This window comes from Mucor velutinosus (assembly GCF_035048745.1).
Source record: "Mucor velutinosus strain NIH1002 chromosome Unknown tig00001572, whole genome shotgun sequence".
In the NCBI taxonomy this organism is placed as follows: domain Eukaryota; kingdom Fungi; phylum Mucoromycota; class Mucoromycetes; order Mucorales; family Mucoraceae; genus Mucor; species Mucor velutinosus.
In genome coordinates, this window is record NW_027041898.1 from 374,294 (window position 1) to 388,748 (window position 14,455).

Consider the following 14,455-nt stretch of genomic DNA (forward strand, 5'->3'; position numbering starts at 1 on the left):
AGAACATACTATAGTATCAGAACATAAATAATATTGTGAAATGCATCATATGATAACTTCTCAAACCGTGTCATTCAACATTGTTGACTGAATCGAACATTGGAGTACATTATATGCAGTACAAATGAACATGAGTAGGGCCACCAAATGGCTAATCTACGGTATATTCTGGTTCCTGAGCTGTGGTAGCCTATGACCTTTTGTCCCTGAAAGCGAGTTTCTGTCATGAACAGAGCCAAGATCATGTTCCTGGATCTGTGATGATGTGACTCAAGTGTTATGTCTATGTCCACCACCACCTTGGTTCTCAGGAGTCAAAGAAACTAATTGATAATAATTAGTCATCAAGTTCCAGTCATCAAGTTTAGTCATGCTATTGCACTGAAGTGAACTAGACTAGATTCCCATCATAAACAAAGCCCAAAATAAATGTCATCTCAATCAAACCATGCTACCATCAGCAGATAGGCATGCATAATAATAGTATTAGCATGACGATAGCAAGGGTTAAATGCTCTAAAATAAGAGATGACAGATACTAAAGTAAATGTCAAGGGTATTGTAATGTGTTGTATCATAAATATACCTAAAAAGGATACAGGCTCAACAATAAAGAGCTATTCTTTATGCATGATTCAAAAAACCATATATTGAAATACCGTTCTTGATCCATCAGATCAACAACTAAATGACCCAACAAAAATATATAAAGTAATGGAATCACTGGCAACTACTAAACTGCTGCCAGATAAGAGATATAAACCAAATAATATAAATAGAGACGTAGAATATACATTTTATTGCACATTATCCTAATTTCGAATAAAGAAGGATTTTAGCAGTATTCTACCTGCTTTTTTAAGCCTCTTTTTTACTGCAGAGTTGCCATTAATATCTGTTGCGTTTGAAGTGTGGGCGTGGGCAGCAGCAGCGGTGACTGTAGCGGTGGTAGTTGTGGCAATAACAGCAGCAGGAGTGATAGTAATATTGGCTGCATATACTGCTATTGGTTTCCCTTGGGATTGTTACACAGCGTTTGTGAACATCTGGCGACGAAGAGCAGAAGAAGGACCACGAGGGCGAGCAATGACGCGTCTTTCAGCAGCAGTGGAAGCAGTGGGAGGAGGAGCAGCTGAAGAAGCAACAGTGGCAGCAGGCAAACCAAAGGAAAACAAATCACCATCATCGGCAGCCCAGTCCATGGCAAGTGGCTGGCAAACTGGAGAGCACAAACCACAGGGATCTACGTCCATGGCAGTAGTTGATGGCATGAGATTTAGGACCATCAAATACGAAGACGTACTGGCACCAGGGAAATCGACAAGGACATCCATGTCGTCGGAGAGGAGAGCAGCAGGAGAGTCGATATCCATTGGCATTGGATGGCTTGGGAAACAGATATCCATTGGCTCCACAGTAGGAGCAGGAGTGGCAACAGTACCAGCACAGATTGCACCGGCAGAAGCAGTAGCACTAGCCTCCAAGAGAACTGGGAGGAGAGAGCTCTCAGCAATGGTAGCTATCTTGCGCTTTTTGGCTTGCTCTTGATGAGCACAAAGAGCAAAGTCACCATCGCTCAATCTCTTCTTACCAGGGATTAAATCACCATCGGTACGAGAAGAAGAAAGAACAAAGGGGCACACCAAAGAAGCAAAGGAAGCACCATCGGCAGCGACATCAACAGAAACGACAGCACCTACAACAGGAGCAACATCGGTCTGGACATCACCAGAAGTAGCACTGTTGATTATAGCGTCAGAAAAACCAACACTAGTATCACAGGTACCACGAACAGTACCGACAAGAGTGTCACCGCAGCAAGCAGCAGCAACGAAATCATTATCAGCACCAGAGTTAGTAGTAGAAGAGTTACCAGCAGCTTCACCCGAAGGATTAGCATCAGGAACACAACTACCACCAACAACAGCATCCAAAGCGTTCATCGTCTCAGTAACATTTGAAGCAGAAGCAACAAAAGTACCATCCGAAAAATCAATGGAGCGAAAAGCAGAAGACAAAAAGACAAGCTTTCTATCAACTGGAAGAGCAGGAGAATCACAATTGCTTGCAACTTTCAAGCCCTTTGCATGCTTGCAGTAAGTCTCGTCTTCAACTTCAGGCATGCGAGACTCATCCAAAGACAAGTCTGCACTAACTGCATCACTTTCTGGCGAGACCAAGAGGGGGCAAGTTACAATAACAGAGCCACCAACAGAGAAACGATACTCGTGAGGAGCTTGGTTAGGGCGCGAACCACTAACAGAAGAGGAAGAGAGAGAAGCAGCCTCATCAGCAACAAGTGCGTCAAAGAACATGCCGTACTTACCGGCAACAGCAGCAGAGACAGGATAAGCAACAACCACTGCCTCATCACCTGGATATGGGCCGCCTTGCAAAAGCAAAACGCGCCAGATGAATCGAACAACGATTATCAACAAGAGAGCCACAACTGCCGAAACAACTGCAACAATCGTGTCAGGATATTGATTATCCACAAAGTAGAACACAACATCCATACCTACCGTCCAGAAAGGAGAAGCCAACAAAAGACATAATCCAACTGGTGTCATAAAGAACATCAACAAAGCGAGAGCAATAAGAGCAGAGCTAATAAGGCTGAACATGTTGAGATATAGCGTTTTTACGAATAGAAAAAGCGAAAAGATGGGGAATAACAATATACAAAAAAAGATTTTGGATATACTATTAAAAATTTTTACGCGTTCTTATCAGTCGCTGTATTGATTGGCTGGAGATAGTATGTAGAGTATCTAACTGGCTTAATGTAACACTTGTAATCCAGAGCGTAAGCCCGGATTAGACTATAAAGTAACGAAATTTGGAAAGTGTCACTACCATCATAGTAACCAAACAAGCGAGTTTCATGTCTTTTCCGCTTATTACTAATGCACTTTTAAAGTAAATGAAATGTGTTGTTGTCATATATGTTTTTTTTTATTAAGGGTCATGCTTCCATGAGATTGGCTTTCAGGGCTATTAAACCTGGAGGCTCTAATATGTTAAATAGCCATGAACTATGAACGAGATGCTGGATTACTTAAATTATGAGAAGGAAATAAAACAGTGAAGTATTAGCTTTCTACTGCGTACGAAATGAAGATGTTTTTTTTTCAGTTGCATGAAATATACGGCTCCTTTGAAAGCTTTTTGAATACACCGTAGGATCCTAATATTTTTGGTACGCTTGCCAAATCCGATGACACGTTAGATTGTTGCAAGTGATGTGTATAGATATTTTAGAAATAGATGGAGCGATGGTTTGCTATTATTGTAAGTCAATTTACTGTTGTTGTTTCAATGATGATAGTCCCTCAGTTGGCTTTCTATCATCTACTTTCTATTGTGTCTCTTTACTGAGAGTCGTCGCAGTGCCGCGAAGGCTGATTGGAAATGCGTCACAGGATTCCTAGGTCTATACTATTGTACACGTAGCTACTTCACATACGGGCAAGCAGTATACTTGTACATCCCCTTTTTATTCCTTAGTGTCCATGATAGAGCAAGATTTGAATAATGCATTTAAGCCGCGTTTTCTCGCCTTCAAGACCGTTTTAAATGGTCAGAATAGCACCAAACAATTGCTCTCATCTGGCAATTACTTATTGCCACTGTTGCTCAACTTTTTGGGGACCAAAAAATTATGGACAAAAATCGACTTCAAACCATGAGGTACCCCTCATGGTTTTCATTGAAAATTAAATGATCGCGTTTTTTGCCTTGAAGATGAAGGATTTTACTATGGTATATATGACATCAAAATGTTTCCCTCAACCGAAAGCAACTTCTGGAATTGCTTTTATGAGGTTTTTATATGCAAGGTTTTGACATTTTGGCCAAAAACCGTATATTATATTCTACCAAATTGCTCAATAAGTTCAGTTAAAACATCTATTTTACTTGGCATCATTAGAAGCGCCTTAAAGAACATTCCAAGATTGTATTAGGAAGCATCAGATGGTAATCACCATTTGTATAGTCAAATATCACAAAATAGTTAAAGAAGTCCACAAAAGACGAAATTTGGCCAATATTGATCAGAATGAATCAACTGAGTTTGAATGAGTTTTGGTGGCAGCAACGGGGTGCGATGCTGCTGCTGACTGGAGCAATTGTCTTTCTAATGCTGATAATGATGATGACCATGTGTGCCGACAACCATGAATTTGGACTCGTCGGACCAAATAACCTTCTTCCACTGATGTATCCCCCATCCAACGTTGTCCAAACACCAAGGCAGTTTTTTTTTTCTGCTTGTCTTTAGGCGCCAATGCTGGCCTGTGTGCAGCCTTGTAAAATTAATAGCCAATTAGTTTCATATACTTCTTGAAAGTTTCAACTGAAATTGATAGATTGGTATCCAAGCTTGTCTTGGAATGGTTCTGTACTGGTAACAATGGGGCAGGACGAAGCTGTCGTACGAGCCGTCTCTCTGGGACTAATCTCCCTCTTCAATGGAGCTCCAAAACGTTTTAAAAGTAATCTGGCATCATTAAAGCCTGTTCTCTTAATCGTAGTGCTCATTGTAGATGGGGACAGATTCATTGTCTTGCAGTTCATACTTTCTCTGGCACCTGCTCTGTGGTGGCAGTTTACTGTACCACCAGTTTGCCTTTCTGAAAGACGAGATTCGGTTTGTCGATTGCCTTGATTTTGTAATAAGCTTATGTAAAATTTTTAATTTGGTCAATTAATGAGATGTATGATGCTTTTCACGCATTTAGACAGTTATTAGGTTCTTTCGGATTTTTTAAAATAAATATAAGCAATGACTTATTCGCATCGAGTGTAAAGCCTAAATTGTAGTCCGTTATTACTGTATTAATAAAGCTGTTGGTGGAACTATTTCAATAATAGTCTTTCAGCTGGTTGTCGGCTTGGGAGGTTTTACCGTCCGTGTAAACTGTGAGTTAGTCTGCCGTGGGATTGATTACAAGTGCCTCTCAGTATCTCAAGCTTTATGTCTGTATTTATGTGACGACCTACGTATATATATATATGAAAGAATTAACATGGATATCTATAACAAAGTTGTTCATATAGGAATTTATGGTGAGATATGTATGTGCAGAACATACTATAGTATCAGAACATAAATAATATTGTGAAATGCATCATATGATAACTTCTCAAACCGTGTCATTCAACATTGTTGACTGAATCGAACATTGGAGTACATTATATGCAGTACAAATGAACATGAGTAGGGCCACCAAATGGCTAATCTACGGTATATTCTGGTTCCTGAGCTGTGGTAGCCTATGACCTTTTGTCCCTGAAAGTGAGTTTCTGTCATGAACAGAGCCAAGATCATGTTCCTGGATCTGTGATGATGTGACTCAAGTGTTATGTCTATGTCCACCACCACCTTGGTTCTCAGGAGTCAAAGAAACTAATTGATAATAATTAGTCATCAAGTTCCAGTCATCAAGTTTAGTCATGCTATTGCACAGTTGTTGTCGATCATACTTCCTGCGTTTCAGTCAATAAAAGTAGCGTATTTATGAGTAAATGCTTGCAAAATGGAATAAAAAAAGGGAGGAAAGGCTGATATTAAACTGAGGGTAAAAGCCGCCACTGGTATCAATATAGTATAAAGTAGACACTAGAGATTTGACCGCTTGCTACAAGATAGCAAAGCAGAATATGAGTTACCGATATTCATTAAAAGATTCGCCAACCCCTTACCTATCGATTTGCGACTTGAAATTAAGAGGCTATATTTAACAAAGGTAGGAATCATTGTGTCTCAACAGAATCACCTACTAAAGCGGCGCAATTTCAAATATGAATAGCCCAATTTTCATATGGCTCTGAATGAGGAATCATTATGGACTTCTGGAATCGTTTGCCCTCAATTCAAGCGATTCTGGTGATAAAACTACTTTCCAGATAAATCAAACTTGGGAATAGAATTTAGAAGAAAATCTAATGATATTGCTTTTGAATGGATTAGCCTAACCTATCAACCTGATTCTTGATAGAGTAGTTTTTGCGTTTTTCTTTTTGGTTGTTTTTGACAGATTATGAAGTTTTTGTCATCAAACTTTTACTTGCAGCACATATTATAATGTATAGCAAAACAAATTCTTTCAAACAAGCCATGTCTTAAAGCTCTAGCATAATCCTTTCATGAAATATTAACAATCTTTTCCCTTCAAAAAATCTATCGCTGAAACTTTTGCCAGTTGCCACAGGCAAATTTTGGCCCAAAATCAATGATTTTGCACAGCGACATGTTTCGTCTTCTCTCGGAAAGGAGCCATCGTATTTGCATAAGACAAAGACCATTTGACAGCTGCTCTACCTAAGATCTTTCATAATGTAATAATCATCAACTCTACATATACGTTTCTTTTATAATTTTGCTCAGAATGCGTTTTTGTCAGTGCACACTCTAATTTGGGGAGGGGTTGAAAAGCCAATTTTTGAAAGGAAGTATCAAAGTAGGTGCCAAAACGTGGTCTCATTCGCTAGAGCAAAGACTGGGGAGCAAGATTTTGATTAATAGAGAAACCAGGATGAAATGGCAGCCGCACAGAAAGTAGTGCTGAAACACTGTTTTCTCTTATACATAATAAAGGATTTCGCTCCATTTTCCTCGCTTTATTATTCGGAAACTAAATGCAACAACTGAAAATCCGTTTATATGTTTAGCAACAACCGCCCCCCCTAAAGTAAGTATATATTAGTTCTAAAAGGAAATCTCTAGCATTAACACAACCTGTAAGACAACTGTGTTTCCTTTCCGTAGGCCATACAGCGACGACAAAGTGCGATTTTATCAAACAGGTTTGACTATTCTTAAGAAGGCTGGTACTTGTAAACGCAGCAACAAAAATAACACTTTCTTATTCAATTTGAGAAGGCATAGTAACCGTTAAGCTTATACAACTTTGTAACTAGAAAGTAAAAAGATAAATAAGGTAAAAAAAAAAGCATCCATATATATAATCAACCTCTCTCAAAGGGATATGTTTTCTGAACATCCTTTATTGTACGTTCTAATACGTCCACGCGCGGCATCCTTTGTATTATGTTTTCTAGATAGTTTCTGACGCATAGCTTATAAGCGAATGCTGGCAAGATTGCTCTGGGCAGGTGCCAAGTTGAACGCCGTTTTCCATGTCTTGCCAGTGCACAGGCCAACATACTCGCCCAAGAGCAGTGCAACAAAGCTTCTAATTAGATAGTCGACTGTGAGGTAGTCGAAATTTCCGAGTCATCGACCAGTACGTTGTTGTGTCTATCGATCGTGATGTGTTGCCAAGCGTCTTGGGAAAATCTAATTCATCACCAAGGGCAAATTGTATAACTACTTCCATAGTCGGGATGTTGCTCACCTGCTATAAAGCTATTTGGGAATCGTTTCAGATCAACAGTTGGTGTAGTTGTTGAGAGCAGTAGCTGATTGGGCTCAAAGACACGGCCTCTGATCCAGTGGTGGTGGACGCAACGAGCGTAATGACCCTTGAGAGAAATTAAACATGCAGACAGCAAGACTCGCCAACATGTCAAGTATCTATTGATGGCTTAAAAACACATTTGGATAACTTGAACAAGAAGCGAAATGTAGGAATATGTAGAATGTCCATCTGTAAACATCTCAATAGAAATGCTAAACGCAGTCTGCTTGAGCGCGTGTATCCCTCTTGTTCATAATTAAGTTGAGCAAATGATGTACGAGAAATACAACACAAAGAGTAGTCGGTCAAAATTGAATACAGTATGCATGAGAGGACGACAGGTAAAAGCAGTTTCAGGATCGTCAAATTCACCTGAATGAACGAAAATGTAGAACGACTTTTAAAGGTCAGGGTCAATGTCAGTATTGTGAAACGTTTGCTACAAAGCGGCATAAGCAAGGGACCCAACAACACAAAGCTTTCATCAACTGTTTCATCACAGATCTCGCTATTACGGTTACGGCAGTTATTGTCTCCAGAATCAAGCCACTATCCAGGACAAGACTCATGTTGAAAATATCAGCAGTAAAATGTGCTGAGAGACCTCGTAAGCACCACGTGTCTTGATTCCTGATCCACCGCCCACTTCAAATGTCAAGATCCAGGGCATGCTAAAAAATAATGATTGTAGGGAAATTTACATTTTTTTTTTATATATTTATTCAAAGGAGATACAGGAGGGTATTTACTATTGGGGGGAGTTTTTTTTTTTTTGAATACATTATATAGACAGGATAAATAAAAAGATATATATATTTACTGACGATCAGAGAAATTTTGAGGTCTGACCGTATGAGTGAAAGGATTGTTGGAGTCGGGACCACTTGAAGTAATTCTTTGGGCAGGCAATTCGTACCTGATATCCAAATCCGTCAAGATAGCCTTCAGAGCCAACATGAATCGTGTCTTTCTTTGGAAACGTTTACCCAAATCCACCCAATTACCCTTATGAGGTAACCAGATTGTCAAAATAACTTGGTTCATGTCCTTGATATCGGTAACACGTAAATCAAAGCCTGGACCAAAATCACGGCTCTGAGACTGCACCCATTCCAACAGACGTTCACGCAGCACCAAGATGAGGTCGTTGTCTGTTCTAAAGTCAATGTTGAATGTAAGCGATTCGCCCATACCACCCGAACGACGCACATTGTAGATGATCTTGGTTTGCAGCACAGAGGTAGGCGCATACAATTTTGTACCATCACCTGCAATGAACACGGTACCCAAGATACCAATGTTTTCCACCGTCATGTAGGTTGAATCGATTTGTACCAGATCGCCGGAATCATAAGGATGTGTCACAAATTGGAACATAATACCCGTAAAGAGACCTTCAGCAGACGAACCAAAGATAAATGTACAAGCAGCCAACAAGGTACCCAGTGGCACCAAAGCACTCCAGAAATCCACATGGAAGATGGCCAAACAAATGACCAAACTAATCAAGCATGTAATGATGAGTAAAAGCGTATCAATCTTGCCAAGTGCCTGACTGGTGTCACGAATGGATTGTGCGAGGCCCTTGCGCTCCCTGTAGATATGTACTACAGTATCACGGAACTCTCTTCGGGTCAAATCTCCATTTCCGTCCTTGTCAAACACCTTGAACGCCTCAGCAGCTGCTTCACGATCCTTGAAATAAGGAATGAATGCAAACACATCCAAACATTTCTTGTTGTCTTCTTCTTGTCCATAGTAGCCCTCGGGATAAGCCAGTGCATAGAATAATTTCTTGGCAACCTTTTTAGCATAGTCATCGGAATTGATATCCATCTTGTTTTTATCCACACGGCCCGTGGTAGCGCTGGGTTTTTCGGCCAGCACAAAGCTAGACACTGATTTCTTGAATTGAGCAAAAGAACTAGGTTGTTCTGGAACAGGTTCATCATGCAATGTCATTGGACGAACACCGCCATGTGTTTGGTCATCGTGGCTAGAGGCACTGTGATCCCAATGAGGTTGCTGACTCTCATGCTTTTGGTTTAAGGGAGATCTACGTTTTCTAAGATTATTACTGGAAAATCCGCCAGCAGCACCGGATCCAGGACGAGATTTCTTTTCTGATTTACTGAGCGCATCCAAAACTAAACAAGCAATTTAGCAGCTGGCCACATCACGCAAACAGCAGTTGAACTTACTCTTAAGACTTTGCTTATTTTCTTGCAATCTCTCCGCAAAAGCGGTACGATGGAATTTGACAGCTAAAAATAGCACAATAAAAATCGGTTAAAAAAAATGATACGATATAGATGTCAAATCGATAGTTCTTACCAATGATTTGAATCACTGTCTTTTGAATGAAATAGAGACCAGCAGCAGCCAACAAGCAACCATACACCTTGGTGACGACAGCAGAATAAGCGTGTCTACTGATGGACTATAAATAAACAAAGCGTTAATAGGCATGGCAAAAATACGATCGAGATTCTGCATATTGGTGATACTTGCGTCAAATGGCACTTGAATCAAAAAAGACCAGGAACCTAGATTCCAAGCAGCCAGCAAAAGCAAACAAAAATTACTCTTTAAACTCATGTAATACTAAAAAAAAAAAAAAAAAAAAAAAAAAAAAAAAAAAAAAAAAGAGAGAGAGTTCTAAAATTAGCTTCTCTTTACTTAGCAGAAACCATTGAACTGTGTGTGTAGTTACCTCCATGTACGACTTTACTTTTTCAGATCGTCTACCCTTAAACAGCTTGGTCCAGAGAGAAACAATGGAGGGCACCATATCCAACATGAAGGTAGTAATCCAAAAGATGTGCCACATGAAGGCAGCCCAGTACATCCAACATTGCACATTGCTTCGCACATTAGTGAAATTGGGATCGGCCAGTTGCGCCTCGGTTGGTTCTGGCATAGTAACATAAATCACAATAGCAATCACGATAAAGATACAAGAGCCCAGAATAGCAATGATGATGCGCTTGAGGATGGGAGATAGGTAATGCCAACAGCAAGGATTCTGCATGGCGGCAGTAAACCTCTCTCTGGCCGTCTTTCTACGCTTTGGCTTGACTTGATCCGGATCATCGTTCCAGTCAAACTCTCGGTCGCTGTCAGGCTCTTCGGATGCTGCTGGTGTGATGGTTTCCTTGGTCATGATTTCCGTCTTGCCACTAGCAACAGTAGAAGATTTCTCGGATTCCAGTAGCTTGTCTTCCTGATCTTCCTGCTTTTCCTCATCCACCTCGAGAGAGTGTATCATCTTGGTAGTTTCATCCATGTGAATTTCAGTGGGTTCATCCGTGAGTGTATTCTGTCGGCTCAGCACAATGTTTTGCTCAAATGGATTCTGAGGATTCAAGGTAGATTTGGACGACCATGAATCATGCAATGGCTTGTTGGAATTGTCATAGAAAAAGTTGTCCTCTTGTTGCATCTCAATGCTGTAGAATGGTTGCTGGTCGTCGTTCTTCTTGTTCATGTGACCCGTGGTAGTAACAGCAGCAGAGGGAGGAGGTGGTGGTGGTAGCACCAAGGGGAATGTATCTGTGTATGTAGTATCTGTGGTCATGTATGTTAATAAGGGGGGGGTGCACATACAATTTGACACATTTTTAAATTACCTGGAATGTGCTCATCGTCGGCAGCAATTCTTACAGACTTCCCTTTCTTTGGAGGCATTTTTCGGTAGGATGGATAAAGAAAAAAAAAAAAAAAAAAAAAAAAAGAAGAAAAAGCTCTTGACACCAAAAGGCCCTTATTATATATAGGCAATCATCGATCGTTATTGAGAGAATTAATTTAGTTAATTGGTGACGTTTCTAATGAGATGTTGGACAGAGTTAAACAGATCCGCCTGGAAATTGAAAGGGATCTACCTTGGCAAACTTCTTTTGTTTAAAAATAATATAATGGAGGTTCTAGGCACACACACACATCCAATGGTGATTCAATTGGATGAGGGGGGGGCCCTTTCTTTTTCGTCAAGTTTCCCAAATTGCCATTCGAGAATTGATGTTTCTGCTTTTGTAATCTGGGTCACATTGAATCTGTGCTCCCAATATCTTCGGGGTTCAACGCAACTTCCACCAGTTCTCGTCCATTTCAACTCTAAATAGACCCACTTTTTTTTTTTTTACACACGCACCATCTTATCACCATTGTCCCCTTTATTTTTTTATACGTCGCCTTTGCTTTAAAACGGGCCACTTGATTTTTTTGTTTAAACTTTTTTCTTTTTTCTTTCTTTCTTTACAACAACGCCATTTTTCAGTCTTTTGATCACTTCCCTTCTTTTTTTTTTATTTTTATTTTTATAAAAACTTATTTGTATATATACCAGTAAATCAACAATACCTTACACACACATATATATATATATATATAGAAAATGAACTCTCATTCAGCTTCACCTACACCCACAAGAAAGCGTACACACTTGAAGCCTAGTCAAGTGGCCACTCTTCAGGAATCGTTCAACACAAATCCTCTTCCAGACTCAAGTGTTCGTAGTCGATTGGCTCGGGAGCTTGCCGTTACGGAAAGAACAATTCAAATCTGGTTTCAAAATCGTCGTGCTAAGGCCAGAAAAGTGGAAGCACTGGATGCATTTCCATCCAATAGTAACAGTAATGCATCTTCGTCCAACAGCAGCGCAGTGATTAGACCTGGTGGTGCTGGTGGCGGTTGGGTTGATCCTCATCGTCATGCCACGCCTCCTCGTTATCAAGCGACATTTCGCACCATGATGACTCCTGAACGCTTTGAAGAATTGAAACATCAAGACCACCAGCAGATTCGCAAAAGACCTCGTTCAAGCTCAAAGCCTGAGCCTAAATCATCTCATTTATTAGAATTGACTCGCAGTGATAACATGAGAGCCATGTCTGAGGGTATTTCAAGACCCAATCATGATGGTAAGAGGAGAGCTTTGTGTGAAATGACCATATAAAGTATTGACGTGTGTTATAAATAGTCTTATTCTCAGCAGCAACAGCAATAGTATCTACATCTACACCTACTACAGGTGCTTCATTATCGAGCACTTCAATTGCGTCTCCTACGTCTGCTGGTACAGTCGTCCAAGGTGGTGCTACATCAACAACCACTGGTGGATCTCAAATGAGCCTCATCACAGACACTCCGATCCAAACTGTCCCTCTTCCCGTTAGCGTCCTACGTATTGGTTCATGGACACGATTTGCTCATGCCTCTCCTCAACTGCACCAAAGAGACTGGGATCTCGTTTGTTACGCTAGTCCCTTGGATCGTGAGCTTGTTTGGCGGGTACAAGCAGAGGGACATCATTTCAGAATTCAAGTCGGCTTTGATAGCATTCATCAACTCAGATTGAGTCGACAAGTGCAAGTAGAAACGGGTGAACTTGTGGGTCAGTTGGACATTGAATTAAGCTTACCATTGGCCTTCTCCATGTGGCGCTTTGGACAAGATCATCAGTGGGTGCGTTGCGGCGATTTCACAGAGGACAAGCAAGCCAGCGTTGATGGGTTCCATATCTTGCAAGGAAATCATGAAGCTTTCAAGCAGGCGCTTTTAGACCTGCTCGCATTAGCGCCAGAATTAGCTACTAAAATTAGTGTTACTCCCACCACCAACGCCAATGTCATGATGATGGATTTGCATCAACCTCCTCCTGGTCTTGATCTTTGTCGTGATTTCACCATGTCGCCTTCTGCTACACCGGAACCATCCTCTTTGGCTGCTGTTGCTGCTGCTGCTCAAGCTGTCGCTGCGCAACAAATGATGTACCATGGTAACAACGGACTTTCTGCTGCTCATGGCATGATCAATCCTCAGCAATTGTCTAAGGCTAATATGTCTCACCTGATGCTTCAAGCTCCCTTCTTTTATCCCACTACCAATACTCAAACGCAAGGCGGTAGCACTGTTCCCCATCACCATCAGCAACACCACTACCAAGAACAGCAAAGCAATGAAGACTTGTATCAGATGCTAATCCATCAACAACATACACAGCCTTCTTCTCTCTTATTGTAAATCAATGATGAACCCTATTCCACTCCTTTCTGTCTATATCTATACATACTGTAAATTCCTTCCTCCCCCAAACTACACCACTATCATCTGAGGAGCCCAGTACTGTGTATTGGGCTTCTTTTTTGATTTCATCTACACATGCATCCAACATCCGCCTCATTATATATATATATATATATATATATATACGTTCCTTATTCTTTTGTCAAGTTATTTACATGTATAGAAAGCTGTGCTTTCTTTCCTCTCCTTTTCTGTTTTTTTTTTTTTTTTGCTTTGTATACATCTGCCTCTCCTTTTTTTCTTTCTAAAAAAAAATAAATAAATAAATAAATGGCTAAAAAACCCTGCCAATCATTCCAATATCATGAACCTTTTTGGACCCACCAGTTGGAACCCTATCCGAGAATTTCAGGGTTTGGAAGTGAGCTTAAATCGAAAGGTTTCTAATGAGATGTTGGCAAGCAGGTATAGAGAATGACCATGGTCAATCATGGATGTAAGCTTATCACGATTACGCATGGAAAAAATGTGATTGCTTGTGCTACAATGCATCGAAGTGGGTAGCACCCACCAAGCTGTGTGTATCTTGAAACTGTCATGATTTCCATTATTTCCAAGGTCATCTAAAAAATGCTTTCATATATTACATGTTTCTCTTTTATTTATGCGTACTCTTAAACCAAACCATGTGTGCCCTTGATGATGCTCAGTGGTCGAAACCTAGCTCTATCTTATAGCTCGATTGCTTGGTGTCGTTAGTGATGATTTACTGTAATCAGCAAGTAACTGCCAGTTGAGAATACCATTGTTTTATTGTCTATTTTGACGGGTGAAAGCGGATTCTCTTGTAGGAAAAAAAAAGAAAAGCCCTGTAGTTGGGTTATGTTGTAGTAATTTTCAATGAATATAATCCTCTTCTTGTCAATCTTTGACATGGCTTTTAATCTTGCCATCAGCCAGCCTGCAGCAGCCGCCAATACCGTTTCCATCACCGCTCGGCCATC

The 14,455-nt window shown here is 40.5% G+C and overlaps 3 protein-coding genes across 3 annotated transcripts; 1 reads left to right on the forward strand and 2 right to left on the reverse strand.

Moving 5' to 3' along the window:
* Positions 1-1,025: 1,025 nt before the first annotated feature.
* ATC70_013162 (uncharacterized protein) lies at positions 1,026-2,624 on the reverse strand (the record flags this gene model as incomplete). The annotated part of the gene is made up of 1 exon (XM_064832328.1): positions 1,026-2,624. One exon carries the CDS (start codon positions 2,622-2,624, stop codon positions 1,026-1,028), a length of 1,599 nt encoding a protein of 532 aa, XP_064687883.1.
* A 5,616-nt stretch (positions 2,625-8,240) lies between these two features.
* Positions 8,241-11,111, reverse strand: MRPS16 (37S ribosomal protein S16, mitochondrial; the record flags this gene model as incomplete). Its single annotated transcript, XM_064832329.1, has 6 exons — positions 8,241-9,571; positions 9,626-9,688; positions 9,759-9,864; positions 9,936-10,028; positions 10,138-10,991; positions 11,054-11,111. 6 exons carry the CDS (start codon positions 11,109-11,111, stop codon positions 8,241-8,243), a joined length of 2,505 nt encoding a protein of 834 aa, XP_064687884.1.
* A 709-nt stretch (positions 11,112-11,820) lies between these two features.
* Positions 11,821-13,448, forward strand: ATC70_013164 (uncharacterized protein; the record flags this gene model as incomplete). The annotated part of the gene is made up of 2 exons (XM_064832330.1): positions 11,821-12,346; positions 12,406-13,448. The coding sequence occupies 2 exons, from the start codon at positions 11,821-11,823 to the stop codon at positions 13,446-13,448; spliced, it is 1,569 nt and encodes a 522-aa protein (XP_064687885.1).
* Positions 13,449-14,455: the final 1,007 nt, after the last annotated feature.